The sequence below is a fragment of the Ranitomeya imitator genome, chromosome 1, assembly GCF_032444005.1.
Source record: "Ranitomeya imitator isolate aRanImi1 chromosome 1, aRanImi1.pri, whole genome shotgun sequence".
Taxonomy (NCBI): Eukaryota; Metazoa; Chordata; class Amphibia; order Anura; family Dendrobatidae; genus Ranitomeya; species Ranitomeya imitator.
The window spans coordinates 568,596,378-568,610,943 of NC_091282.1; the positions used below are offsets into that span (position 1 = coordinate 568,596,378).

General features: G+C 40.6%; 1 protein-coding gene across 10 annotated transcripts in view; it reads right to left on the reverse strand.

Moving 5' to 3' along the window:
* Positions 1–1,910: 1,910 nt before the first annotated feature.
* Positions 1,911–14,566, reverse strand: part of PIP5K1C (phosphatidylinositol-4-phosphate 5-kinase type 1 gamma) — a 264,928-nt gene continuing 252,272 nt past the window's right edge. For 9 of the 10 annotated variants that reach the window (XM_069767800.1, XM_069767795.1, XM_069767799.1 and 6 more), the window contains one exon: positions 1,911–4,612. In XM_069767800.1, the coding sequence (XP_069623901.1) occupies positions 4,610–4,612 (3 nt within the window). In that variant the 3' untranslated portion in view covers positions 1,911–4,609. The remainder of the gene's footprint in view (positions 4,613–14,566) is intronic. The other variant, XM_069767794.1, reaches the window with a different exon arrangement.

A 14,566-nucleotide genomic window follows, 5' to 3' on the forward strand; every position in this document is an offset into this window, starting at 1 on the left:
CATGGACTAGGGTTTTTGCAGATTCGTGGTTGAGGAATGAATGGATTCGTGAAATATTTTTGAGTTGAAGTCGGCAGGAAGTGGAAAGGGCTTGGATATGTGGTTTGAAGGAGAGATCAGCGTCAAGGATTACCCCGAGGCAGCGAGCTTGTTGGACTGGGGATAGTGGGCAGCCATTTACTGTAATGGAAAGGTTCGTTGGGGGGGTCACGTGAGATGGGGAAAAGATGATGAATTCTGTTTTGTCCATGTTAAGTTTGAGAAATCTAGCGGAGAAGGATGAAATAGTGGACAGACATTGAGGGTTTCTGGTTAGTAGGGAGGTGATATCTGGTCCAGAGATGTAGATCTGTGTGTCATCAGCATAGAGATGATACTGAAAGCCATGAGATTCTATGAGCTGTCCCAGGCCAAAGGTGTAAATGGAGAAGAGTAGGGGCCCTAGGACTGAACCTTGTGGGACTCCGACAGATAGGGGGCGAGGTGAGGAGGTGGTGTGTGAGTGGGAGACGCTGAATGTCCGGTCTGTTAGGTATGATGAGATCCAGGATAGGGCCAAGGCTGTGATGCCAAGGGATCAGAGGGTCTGTAATAATAGGGAATGGTCCACTGTGTCAAAGGCAGCTGACAGGTCCAGGAGGAGGAGGACAGAGTTGTGTCGCTTGCTCTTGGCGGTTAAGAGGTCATTGGTAACCTTAGTTAGGGCAGTTTCAGTGGAGTGGTGTGACCGGAAGCCAGATTGTAAGCGGTCGAAGAGGGAGCAAGAAGAGAGATAGAAGGACAGTTCAAGGTAGACGTGTTGTTCCAGTAGCTTGGAGGCATACGGGAGAAGTGATATTGAGGATGGGTCAAGAGAGGGCTTTTTGAGGATAGGTGTGATGGAGGCATGTTTAAAGCTTGAGAGGAAAACATGGAGAATATGGAGCATTACATTTGTTGGCTCCATTAAACTCTCAAAATGGCCAGAAAAAAAGAACTGTCATGTGAAACTCAACAGCCTATTCTTGTTCTTAGAAATGAAGGTTATTCCATGTGAGAAATTGCCAAGAAACTGAAGATATCCTACAACGGTGTGTACTACTCTCTTCAGTGGAGAGCACAAACAGGCTCTAACCAGAGCAGAAAGAGAAGTGGGAGGCCCCGCTGCACAACTGAGCAACAAGACAAGTACATTAGAGTCTGTAGTTTGAGAAATCGATGCCTCACAGGTCCTCATCTGGCAGCTTCATTAAATAGTACACACAAAACGCCAGTGTCAACATCTACAGTGAAGAGGCGACTTCGGGATGCGGGTCTTCAGGGCAGAGTGGCAAAGAATAAGGCATATCTGAGACTGGCTAATAAAAGGAAAAGATTAATACGGGCAAAAGAACACAGACATTGGACAGAGGAAGATTGGAAAAATGTGTTATGGACAGACAAATCCAAGTTTGAGGTGTTTGGATCACACAGAAAAACCTTTGTGAGATGCAGAACAACAGACTTGCTATGAGCACCGACCACAGGGTGGCGCTCACAGCAAGCCGGCATCAACAACCATATAGGTCTCAAGGAGACCTCAGGTTGTCATGCCGACGCATCGCTGACCCCCGATGACATGACCGGGTTCGGCGATGTACGCATTTACGGCCCGATGGCCGGAAGCGGTAGTTAAATGCTGCTGTCAGCATTTGACAGCGGCATTTAACTAGTTAATAGCGGCAGGTGGATTGCGATTCCACCTGCCGCTATTGCACACACATGTCAGCTGTACAAAACAGCTGACATGTCGCAACTTTGATGTGGGCTCAGCACTAGAACTGCATGTGGTCTGCATCTGCAGATAACAACTCATGTCTTTGGCCAGCTTTACTGCTGTTACAATGTAATAAGATCAGCTACAATCTAAGGCATAACAAAAGTCACAAAACTCATGAGCATAATGCTTTAATAGAGTAGGATAATTAATAAATAATAGCAGAATTAATAAATTCACTATATTGTAGCAGCCATCAGGAAAGAAAGACACAGCCACAACAAAACACAAAGTTAAACATATTTACATCAATTTACAACCTTCTCTATGTCCAACCTTTTAAGTCTTGGTTACATCAATGATACTAAAACACAATACAATAAAAATAAACAATGCACTGTACGGGAAATTAATACTAATAAAACAAAGATATTTCTATGATGCATCTAATTTGCAGGTGCTGAAACATCCTGATTATGGTAGCAATCACCAATGTGAGTTTAGAACTTTTTTTTTTTTTTAATGTATTACTAAAGATGTGCATGAGTTGTTCGATACAGTTTAAAAGTAAAAAGTGAAATTTTTGGGCCTAAAATTTTAATGTAGCAGCACCAGGGTGCACACATTTTCATGTGGGCGTGCTATATATACAGCTCTGGCAAAAATTAAGAGACCACTGCAAAATGTTCAGTTTGTCTGATTTTTCTCTTTATAGGCATATTTTTGAGTAAAATGTACCGTAAATTGTTCTCTGATTCTATAAACTTCTAACAACATGTCTCCAAAGTTCCAAGCAATTTTGTATTTTTTTTCTGACAAAGAAAAATGGTTAAAATAAAAAAAAACCCTGTGCTTTCAGACCTCAAATAATGCAAAGAAAACAAGATCATAATCATTTAGAAACAACAATATTAATGTTTTAACTCAGGAAGAGTTCAGAAATCAATATTTTGTGGAATATCCATGATTTCTAATCACAGCTTTCATGCGTCTTGACATGCTTTCCACCAGTCTTTCACACGGCTTCTGGTGCAAAGAGTTAAGCAGTTCTTCTTTGTTTGATGGCTTGTGAGTATCCATCATCCTCTTGGTTACATTCAAGATGTTTTCAATGGGGTTCAGGTCTGGAGATTGGGCTGACCATGACAGGGATTTGATTTTGTGGTCTCTTAATTTTTGCTCAATATGCTACCATCCATGTCATTGTCCAGGATTCTCCACAAGATGCACATAAGGTATCGGTCACATACACAGTTCAGAGAAATCTATATCCCGCAGCAAGATAAAAAGTATTAAAAACAAAACAAAATATTAAAACCAAAACAACTTAAAAGAAATCTAGCGCTGCCACATCAAAACTATAAAGAAGAGACTTTTGTGGAATGCAGCTATGAAGTATATGATCAGAAATGTCCTGATAATTTCCATTAGGACAAAAACAGTACTCCAAAAATATATCTAAAATGCCTTCAACTAAAGTGAAAATATATTATGTGCCGCTGAAGATAGGCTTATAGAAATGCTTTAACGCTTGCTGTTGACTGATTGCTTTTCCCCTATTTTAGTGGATTCTTAACTGGAATAAAAAGTTATACATTTTATAATTACATAAAAAATAGACTTAAAAACAGAAATTGGGGTCGAAACCTAGATGTTCCTGACATATGTTGATGTACATAATGACAAACGATGGAAACATTTTGAAAGTCAAACACTGAGGTCTCCAAATCCATTAAAGACCACTTAGGCTATGTGCACACGTTGCGGATTTTGCAGCGGATTTGATGCTGCGGATCTGCAGCTGTTTTCCATGCGGTGTACAGTACCATGTAAACGTATAGAAAACAAAATCCACAGTGCACATGCTGCGGAAAAAAAACGAGTGGAAACGCAGCGTTGTTTTTTCCTCAACATGTCAATTCTTTGTGCGGATTCCGCACCGGTTTACACCTGCTCCTCAATAGGAATCCGCAGGTAGAATTGGCAGAAAAACCATGGTAAATACGCATCAAATCCACAGGTAATCTGAAGTGCGATTTACCTACGGATTTTGCAAAAACAGTGCAGAAAAATCCGCACACCATTCCGCAACGTGTGCACATAGCCTAAAGATGATCATGGAAGCATCTCACAAAGCCAAATAAAATACAGAAAGATTCAACTTTTGTTTGTCTAGTATAATCTTTCATGCAATCAGACTCCAGTAGTCTAAAGCCATTGCTATAAATGTGGCAGTGCAAAAAATAAATAATAATAATGTAAGTGATAGGTTCTAAATCCTGATCACTGAACTTGTCCTACAATGTAAACAGTCAACAACAGTGAAACATAAAATGCATGTAGACCTTAACACTCCTATCACTATCCCTCTATAAATAATACTAAATAGGATAAATATCAAAATATACAAAACAAAGAGCAGTGTTACAATGAAACCTAGCCAGAGATGCAGCATAAAAGGTGTGTTATCTCTGTAGTGTAGAGGAACCTTCCACCATCACCAGAACAATGCTTGTGTTCATCTGAAGAGCACATCTTAAGACATTGTAGATATTCCCGCTGTAGAAATTGTTCAGGATTCCGATGATGGTGCAGCAGATGAGCTTCTGTCCCTAGTCAAGGTCAGATTCGGCATCTGACAAAGAAAGAAAATGCACAAACTGAAAATTAAAGGGAATGTTTGGCAAAGCACTCGCACACCAAGGAAGGTATAATACTACAAATACACATAACAGCGTAGTAGATTATAGGAGTCCGGTAACATCTTTTCATCCATCGTTGATCATCACTCCCATTTACAGTTGGTTTCTGAGGCCGGGGTGAAGGGACACAAAAGGTATCAATGTTTCCTTTTGTCAGGTATCTGCATAGTAATTACTGGAAAGAGAAAAAAAGATCTAACTTACAGGTGCAACAGGGTTAGCAGTCTGGCTGTTTCTAGTCAAAGTTTCTATAAGAATTAGTATAGTTTAGCAATGTAAATACTTTTATGCCACACTGCAACACAATATTATTTATTATACTTTAGCAAGTAATTTCCTGAAGGTTTATATATGATACTTAAATGAAAGGATGGAGATGGGAGAGTAGCAAATCATTATAAGCCCAACTGCTTAAGCCTGTAGTGATCAGTACATATTGCACATAAAACTGCAGGCAACTACATGTGTACAAGGTTGCAACAATGTTACCAGAGCTCAGGTGCGCTCTTTAGGCTGGTTTCACACTTGCGTTTCAAAACGCATGCGTTTAAAAACAAAACAAAACGCATGGTGAAAAAACGCATGTAAACGTGTGCAAACGCTGCGTTTTTTTGACGCATGCGTTTTTGCATGTGGTGAAAAAAAACGCAGCGTTTTGACGCGTTTACATGCGTTTTTTCATGCGTTTGCATTTTTTAAACGCATGCTGAGAAATGTGTGACAGCTGCCAATCATCAAAATAAAGTAAAAAACCCACTATAAACAGAAATAGTTAGGGTTAGGGATCATAACCCTACCCCTAACCCTAAAGGGATCCTAACCCTAACCCTACCCCTAAGCCTAAAGGGATCCTAACCCTAACCCTAAAGGGATTAGGGTTAGGGGTAGGGTTAGGATCCCTTTAGGGTTAGGGTTAGGGGTAGGGTTAGGATCCCTTTAGGGTTAGGGATAGGGTTAGGATCCCTTTAGGTTTAGGGTTAGGATCCCTTTAGGGTTAGGGTTAGGATCCCTCTATCACCTTTATGGTGGGGGGTGGCATATCAGTGTGTTTTCTGTTTTTTTTTTTAAAATAAAAACGCATGCGTTTTTAAAGCAAACAAACGCATGTGCTTAAAAACGCATGCGTTTCCATTGACTCCAATGTATTTTTTGACACAAAAAAAACGCATGAAAACGCATGTGTTTTTATGTGTCAAAAAAACGCCTCTCAAAAATGCTACAAGTTGCATTTCTGAAAAGGAACGCATGCAGCAAAAAACGCATGCATTTCAAAACGCGACCAAACGCGTACAACAAAAAACGCATGCGTTTTCAATGTTAAATATAGGGAAAAAAAGCATGCGTTTTTTTGTGCAAAAACCGCTGCAGACAAAAACGCAAGTGTGAAACCACCCTTACAGGTTCTCTTTCTGTATCCAATTGGAGGTAGTCATGTGTGGATGATCCACCCTAAGGCTATGTGCACACATTGTGGATTCTGATGTGGATCCGCAGTGTATTTTGAAGCGCCGAACTGCATCAAATCTGCAGAGTAGTGCACAAGCAATGTTATTCTATGGGAAATGAAGAATTGTTGTGCATATGCTGCCGAAAAATCTGCACAGATTTGCAGCGTTTTATTTTCCGCAGCATGTCAATTCTTTTTGCGGATCTGCACTGTTACTGCCCCCATTGACTTCCATTGAGTCAGGTACATCTGCAGCAAAACCGCAGGTGTAAAAAAGATCTGCGGATTTGCTGCGGATGTGGGTGCGAGAAACGTTGCAGATCGGGAGAAGAGAAGTGTGTGGGTGGAGACTTTGTGCGTGTCTGTGTGCGGGGGTGTGTGTGTGTGTGCGGGTGTGTGTGTGTCCCTGTGTGTGCGCAGGTATGTGTGTGTGTGGGTATGTGTGTCCCTGTATGTGCACGGGTGTGTGTGTCCCTGTGTGTGTGCAGGTGTGTGTGTCCCTGTGTGTGTGCAGGTGTGTGTGTCCCTGTGTGTGTGCGGGTCTGCAGTCAATGTCTGATTGGACTACTGCTCCCATCCAGCTATGAATGCTCACAGTGATAGCTGATGATGGGAAAGACAATCAGACAATGCATGTGTTCAGTATTAAAAAAAACAAACAAACAAACAAACATACATACAGAACATACAGTAGACATACAGGACATACATTACAGACAGTACATACAACAGATAACATATAGTACATACTCACCAAGCACCTAGTCCCCGAAACCCTTGATCACCTGTAATAAAAACAACATAATAAACCAACCTATACTTCCCTTTCTGCCGAAGTCCAGTTAATAACGAGTGTCCCAAGACGATCTCCTGTGTAGAACAGTGACATCGGGTGATGTCAGTGCTCTACAGGGCCTCCGAGATGCACTGACAGGAGGTAATCCTCCGCGACGTATCCCTCCGCCACTGCCGGGAGAGAGGTCACCCGAGTGCATTCTCTCACCGGCAGCACTGTGTGAGAAAATTCCCACGCAGCATTGTCGTAAAGTGAGCCTGAACTCAAGTAACCTCTTCAGCGATGCACTGCAGGGGCCATTATCTTCTGTCAGTGCATCGTGGGAGGTCCTGGAGCGCATTGACATCACCCGATGTCACTGTTCTATAGGGGAGATCATCGCAGGACACTCGTTGTTAATTGAACTGCGTCGGACAGGGAGTATACGGTTGGTTTATTATTTTTTATCTTTGGAGGTGATCGATGGCTTCGGGGAATTAGGTGTGGTTGTAAGTATGGTGAAATTAAGAATATTAAAATACTTTTTCTGGCTGTGTCTTTATTTAACTATCTCACTACTATAGGATTAGTAATGCATAGGTGTCTTATTGATGCCTCTCCATTACTAACTGGGCTTAACAATGAAAGGTGACATTAACCCCTATTACCTCATATGTCACCGCTACAAGGCAGTGGGAAGAGAGGCTAAGTGCTGGAATTGGAGCATCTTACAGATGCCCCATTTCCAGGGTGGCTCAGAGCTGGTATTTTTAGCTGGGGGGGGGGGGGGCAATATCCATGGCCCTTCTGTAGGCTATGAATATCAGCCCGCAGCTGTCTGCATAGCCTTTTTGGCTATTAATTATAGGGGAAGCCCATGTCATTTTTTGGGGGGTTCCCCTATTTTAATGGCCAGTAAAGGCTAATTATACAGCGGCGGGCTGATATTCATAGCCTGGGAAGCTCCATGAGTATTAGCCCCCTTCCCAGGCTAGAAATATCTGCTTACAGCCGTCGGCTTTCCCTATCTGGTGAAGAATATTGCCCACGCCATTTTTTTTTTTTAAATTAAAGCTATTGCATGCAGATTTTGTGTGTGTGTCTTTATTTAACTATTTATGTACCATTGTATTAGGTTCTTTACTAAACATTGGCCCTGGTATTATCTATTATCTATCATTTGTCTGTCTATATCTGTCTGTGTGTGTAAACATTAATCTTCAATGGAATATGTAAAATAAGAAGTTGGACAAAAATGACATCACAATTTTTTTTGTTTGTTAAACAATAGATCTTTATTTAGGCTACAAAAAATGCAGACAAATCCGCATTCAAATCCGCATCAAAATTGGCATAAACGCATCAATTCCGCAAGGCTTTTTACGTGCGTTTTCTGGCATGAGATGCAGATTCTATGCAGAAAATTATTCAGGCAAATCTGCAACGTGTACACATACCCTAAGGAGGACCACTCGTGTTGTTAAATAGCTTGTAAAAATCTTTGCGCTATTTTGATACTGCATGGGCTTATCATTATGCACCGAGTCACTCCATTGAAGAGATAGTCAAATTTATTTCTTCTGGAGCGCAATATGTGAAATCTCTGCTTTTCCACATGTAAAATCTCTGCTTTTCAGTCCATCTGGTCGTTTCTTCGCATTCTTCTCAGGGGTGTATGCTTTCATCCATCTGTCCCTCCCAGATACCACCAATCAAAGCTTGGTAACCTTATGGGATTGATAGACTGTTAGATAACATACTGAACTGTGATTGGCAGCATCTGGGAGGGGTTTAAGTTCTCAACAGAGAAGTAACACCCAATAGGACTGGAAAGTGTGCACTAGAAGAAACAAATATGAATGTTTTTGCAATGGAGTGACACAGTGCAAAAATGAAAACAGCGGCAGAGAATCAGGGGAGCTCAGGAATTTTCACAAGTTATTAAACTCATTTTTTTTTTAGCAAGTGACAGGTCATCTTTAAAAACATCAACCACAAGCAGCATCTGACTAAAAGCAGTGCTACCTGAGGTCCCAAGAGACCAGCCAGGTACACCAGTTGCAAAATGGTAGAGTGGTGTGGGAGCCAGAAGGATTTTTTTTTTTAAGTTTCAGCACGGCCATGGGCCTATTTGCAAGATTTTCTTTGTAGTGGACAACACTGGTGATCATTACCTTAAAATACAGTTGTTTTTTGTTTATTTTTTAAATATGTGCTATTTTATACAGATTTGTACTTAAAACTACACAGGAGCCTAGCCCTCTCCTCTCAACTACACTTGATTCTGAGATACATGAAGAATAGCTAAACAAAAAGAATTCGGCCCTTTAAAATGTAGATTATATTGTCATCTGTTATTCTCACATTTGAGGTGGAGTTTATTGTGTTATTCTATAAATCTTTGTGCCATCACAGTAAGAAAAATAATAAGTCAGATGAAGGAGAATAAAAAAACGACAATACCAGCATTTAAAGAAATATTAAAATGTTAAAGATACACACATACAAAAAAGTTAGTACCACCCCCACAAATAACCTGCTCTCGATTAATCCTATTTAGTCCTATGGTGAAATAACAGAGAAATGGAGAAACATTGATTAATAATGCCAATGCTTGCTCTCAGAAAACTCTAAACACTGAAAAAAGTAGATTAAAAATATTACTTATGAGGAAAGGATACATATTATAGAGTTCAAAACAGTTAGTGCTTACACATGTGGCGATTATATCGCCAGCAATCAGATCTATCACTATGAAACTGATTTAACTAGTTATGGGACGGGCATGTTAGATGTTGACAGCTGTGTTTTCTACTTAAATGGTTACGGTTTCCTACATTTCATTTGGACACTTGAAATACCTCAAGCCATTCTATATAGTCAGTAGTAAAGTTACCGGGCGGGGGAGAGAGGGGGGTCAGAAGGTGTGGTCAATCCGAGCTTCTCTCTCTGATGGGCCCACCAGAAGCTATCACCACTATAAACTATCAGAATGCGCAGTGCCCCAAAACAGTTAACCCCTTCATCTCTGAGCTGGTTTTCACCTTCATGACAAGGCCAAATTTCACAATTCTGACCAGTGTCAATTTATGAGGCAATAACTCTGGGACGCTCAACGGATCCTGGAGATTCTGACAATGTTTTCTCGTAACATATTGTACTTCATGATAGTGGTAAAATTTCTTTGATATGACTTGCGTTTATTTGTGGAACAAAAATGGAAATTTCGTAAATTTGGAAAATGTAATAATGTTAAAAACTAAATTTTTATGCCCTTAAATCAGTTATGTCACACAAAAAAATGAATAAGTAACATTTCCCACATATCTACTTTACATCAGCACAATTTTTGATACAAAATTTGTTTTTTTCTAAGAAGTCATAAAGGTTAAAAGTTGACCAGCGATTTCTCATTTTTCCAACAAACTTTACAAAACCATTTTTTTTTAGGGACCACATCACATATATAAGGCTAGGTTCACACTGCGTTAGTGCAATCCGTTTAGCGCATACACTAACGGAATGCGCTAACGCAATGTCCAAAAAGGGATTGCGTTTAGCGATCCCGCTAGCGCAGATCGGGCAAGTAGCGTTCGAGGTCCGTCAGAAAATAACGGGACATCACTAACGCATGCCAAAAATGGCATATGTTAGCAATGCGTTAGATACATTGCGGTCAATGGGTGCGCTAACGGATCAGTTACATAGCGTTAATTGCGCCATGTAACAGATTCCGTCAGCGGACACCCACTAACGCAATGTGAACCCAGCCTAACAGAGAATACCAAAAGTGACACCATTCTAAAAACTGCACCCCTCACAATGTTCAAAACCACATTCAAGAAGTTTATTAACCCTTCTGGTGCTTCACAGGAATTTTTCAAATGTGGAAGGAAAAAAATGAACATTTAACTTTTTGTCACAAAAATGTTACTTTAGATCTCAAGTTTTTTATTTTCACAAGGGAAAAAGGAAAAAAATGTACCCCAAAATTTGTTGTGCAATTTCTCCTGAGAACGCAGATACCCCGTATCAGGGAAAAATATTGTTTGGTTGTACAGCAGGGCTTGTAAGAGAAGGAGAGCAATTTGACTTTTAAATGCAAAATTTGCTGAAATAAACTGACACCATGTCGCGTTTGGAGAGCCCCCGATATGCTTAAATAGTGGAAACTCTCAACAAGTGACACCATTTTGGAAACTAGACCCCTCAGGGAACTTATCTAGATGTGCTTCACAGAAGTTTATAACCTTGAGACATGAAAATTTAAAAAAAAAAAATACTAAAAAAAAAAAAAAAAATCACATTTTCCACACAAAATGATTTTAGCCCCAATTTTAGTATTTTCTTAAGGGTATCAGGAAAAATTGCCCCATAAAATTTCTTGTGCAATTTCCCCTGAGTATGTAGATACCCCATATGTGAGGGTAAAATACTGTTTAGGCTCACAGAAGGGCTCAGAAAACAATTAACCTTGAACCCCTAGCTGCTTCACAGAAGTTTATAATGTAGAGCAGTGAAAAAAAAAAGGATAGCAGGAGAAAAATTAACCCCAAAGTTTGTTGCACTATTTCTCCTGAGCACTCAGATACCTCTTATATGGCTGAAAACTACTTTTGAGGCACAGTGCAAAGCTCATAGGGGAGAAGCACCATATTTTCCACCATTTTGCTGGACTGGTTTGAGGGTGCCATGTCACATTGGCACAGTCCCAAAAATGCCAGAACAGCAGAACTCCCCCATAAGAGACTCCATTTTACAAGCTACACTTCACAATGAATTGATCTAGGAGTGCAGTGATCATACTGACACCACAGGTGGGTCACAGAATTTTCTACCATTAGGCAATAAAGAAAAAAAAATTATATTTTAACCACCAAAATTTTGTTTTAGCCCTATTTTTTACATTTTCACATGGAAAATTGTCCCACAATTTCTGCTGAATATAGAAATACCCCACCCCCCCGAGGGAGACACTCACTTTAATCAGGCAGCAGAGTTAGGCCAGGTACCACGATTCGGAGCAAACAGCGCTTTGGACAAAGCGTATGTTCGTTGCGTCCAAAGTGCTGCCTTCTATTGAATGCAGGTAAATCAGCTTGTGTTCACTGAACCATGAGGATTTACCGCATCCAATACATTCTATCACCGCAAAAGAAATTGACATGCTGCTGTCAGGAAAGTCAGTCTCGTGGGTGATCCACAGGCATCTGTGGACACATAGTGGACATGGGATTTCTTGAAATCATGTGCAGCGTCAAACCAGCAGCAATTACTTTTCGTGGGCACATACCATTAATCTGTAGTCCGTCTGGCCTCTGTTCAGTGGTGTCCTTTTATTCAGAGGTGCAGAAAACTGAGACCAATGGCACTTTCATGCACTCCTAATAAATAGACGGACACCGCTGGATCACAGGACAGCTTCACTCATCCACACTGTCACTAGCTGCCTCATTATAGGTAATATTCCGCCGGGGGTTCCGTCTGAATCACATGTCAGAGATTTACATGGAAACGCCAGTGTAAGCGCTCAGTGTAGAGCACAGGATAAATGTGAGTCGAGCCTTACTGCAATCTTCAGGAGGCAGAATGTAAAGAATCAAGAGAAGGTGAAGAATTGTTTATTTTTTATGCCATTACGCTATACCTCGTGCGGTATAAGTGATTAGATGACTTTATTCTTTGGGTTGGTGCGATTACAGTGATACCAGATTTTGATAAGGTTTTTATGTTTGGCTGCTGTCACAGACTAAGGCTGGTTTCACACTTGCGTTTTAAAACACATGCGTTTAAAAAAAAAAAACGAATGGTTGAAAAACGCATGTAAACGCGTGCAAACGTTGCGTTTTTTAGACGCGTGCGTTTTTGGATGTGGTGAAAAAAAAGCGGTCTTTTGACACGTTTACATGCGTTTTTTCATGCGTTTGCGTTTTTTAAACGTATGGTGAGAAGTGTGTGACAGCTGCCAATCATCAAAATCAAGTAAAAATCCCACTATAAACAGAAAAAGCTAGGGTTAGGGATCCTAACCCTAAAGGGATCCTAACCCTAACCCTACCCCTAGGGATCCTAACCCTACCCCTAACCTTAGGGATCCTAACCCTAACCCTACCCCTAACCCTAAAGGGATCCTAACCCTTAGGGTTAGGGGTAGGGTTAGGATCCCTAGGGTTAGGGTTAGGGGTAGGGTTAGGATCCCTAGGGTTAGGGGTAGGGTTAGGATTCCTTTAGGGTTAGGGTTAGGATTCTTTTATCACCTTTATGGTGGGGGGTGGCATATCAGTGTGTTTTCTGTTTTTTTTCTATAAAAACGCATGCGTTTTTAACGCAACCAAACGCATGTGCTTAAAAACGCATGCGTTTCCATTGACTCCAATGCATTTTTTGACGAAAAAAACGCATACGAACGCATGCGTTTTTTTGCATCAAAAAATGCCTCTGAAAATTACTACATGTTGCATTTCTGCAAAAGAACGCATGCAGCAAAAAAACGCAAGCGTTCAAAAACGCAACCAAATGCGTATAAAAAAACGCATGCGTTTTTAATGTTAAACATAGGGAAAAAAACGCATGCGTTTTTTTGCGGTACAAACGCTGCAGATAAAAACACAAGTGTGAAACCAGCCTAAAAGACACTTTTTATTTTAAAAACTAGTTTTCTGCATTACCATATTTTGAGAGCCAAAATGTTTCCATATTTCTGCTGACAGTCATGTGAGGGCTTGTTTTTTTGCGGGGCAAGTTGACGTTTTTATTTGTATAATTTTTGGAAAAAAAATTTTTTGCATCGCTTTATTCTGAGAGCTATAACTTTTATTTTTCTGCTGACAGCTTTATGCTGCTTGTTTTTTAATAGACAATATGATGGTTTTAGAGGTATCATTTTTATTTACATTCATCTTTTTAATTGCTTTGTATTCCACATTTTGTTCAGCGGTATGATGATAAAGCATCTTTTTTGCCTCCTTTTTAATTTTTAGGCCGGTTTCACACGTCAGTGGCTCCGGTACGTGAGGTGACAGTTTCCTCACGTACCGGAGACACTGACTCACGTAGACACATTAAAATCAATGTGTCTCTGCACATGTCAGCGTGTTTTCACGGACCGTGTGTCCGTTTTAAAAAAACGGAGACATGTCAGTATTCGTGGGAGTGCACGTATTACACGGACCCATTAAAGTTAATGGGTCCATGTAAAACACGTACCGCACACGGATGCTGTCCGTGTGCTGTACAGGGATCTTTTTTTTAAACACCAAAAAAAAAAAAGATTTTTCATATCTTCTCTCCAGCGAACGCTGCTGGAGAGAAGAAATGAATGGCGGCTTCAGCACCAGATGTAGGGGACAGCGCTTAACTGTAGCGCTGTCTCCTGCACGGAGCGTGTGGTACCCAGTCGGCACACGGATGACTGAAGGCAACTACAGGTCATTGACCTACATTCCATTCATTCCCCAGGGTTTTACAGGCAGAAGCACAGCTGCATTAGCAGGCTCCTGTTTGTACAATTAGTTAACCCCGTCAGATGGATTTACATCGTTGGACGTGACAGAATGACGGAAGGTATGGGATATTGTTGTTTTTTTTATTTTACCTTTTTTACAGAACGAGGGTCTTCAGGTGGATTACCAGTATAATAAAATATTACAAAAAACAGTGTATTTATTTCATTAAAATACTTTGTAATAATATGTGTGTGTGTTTTTTATCCATTTCATACTATTGGATTAATAATGGATAGGTGTCATAATTGACGCCTCTCCATTATTAATCTGGCTTAATGTCACCTTACAATAGCAAGGTGACATTAACCCTTCATTACCCCATATCCCACCGCTACACGGGAATGGGAAGAGAGTGGCCAAGTGCCAGAATGGGCGCATCTTCCGGATGTGCCTTTTCTGGGG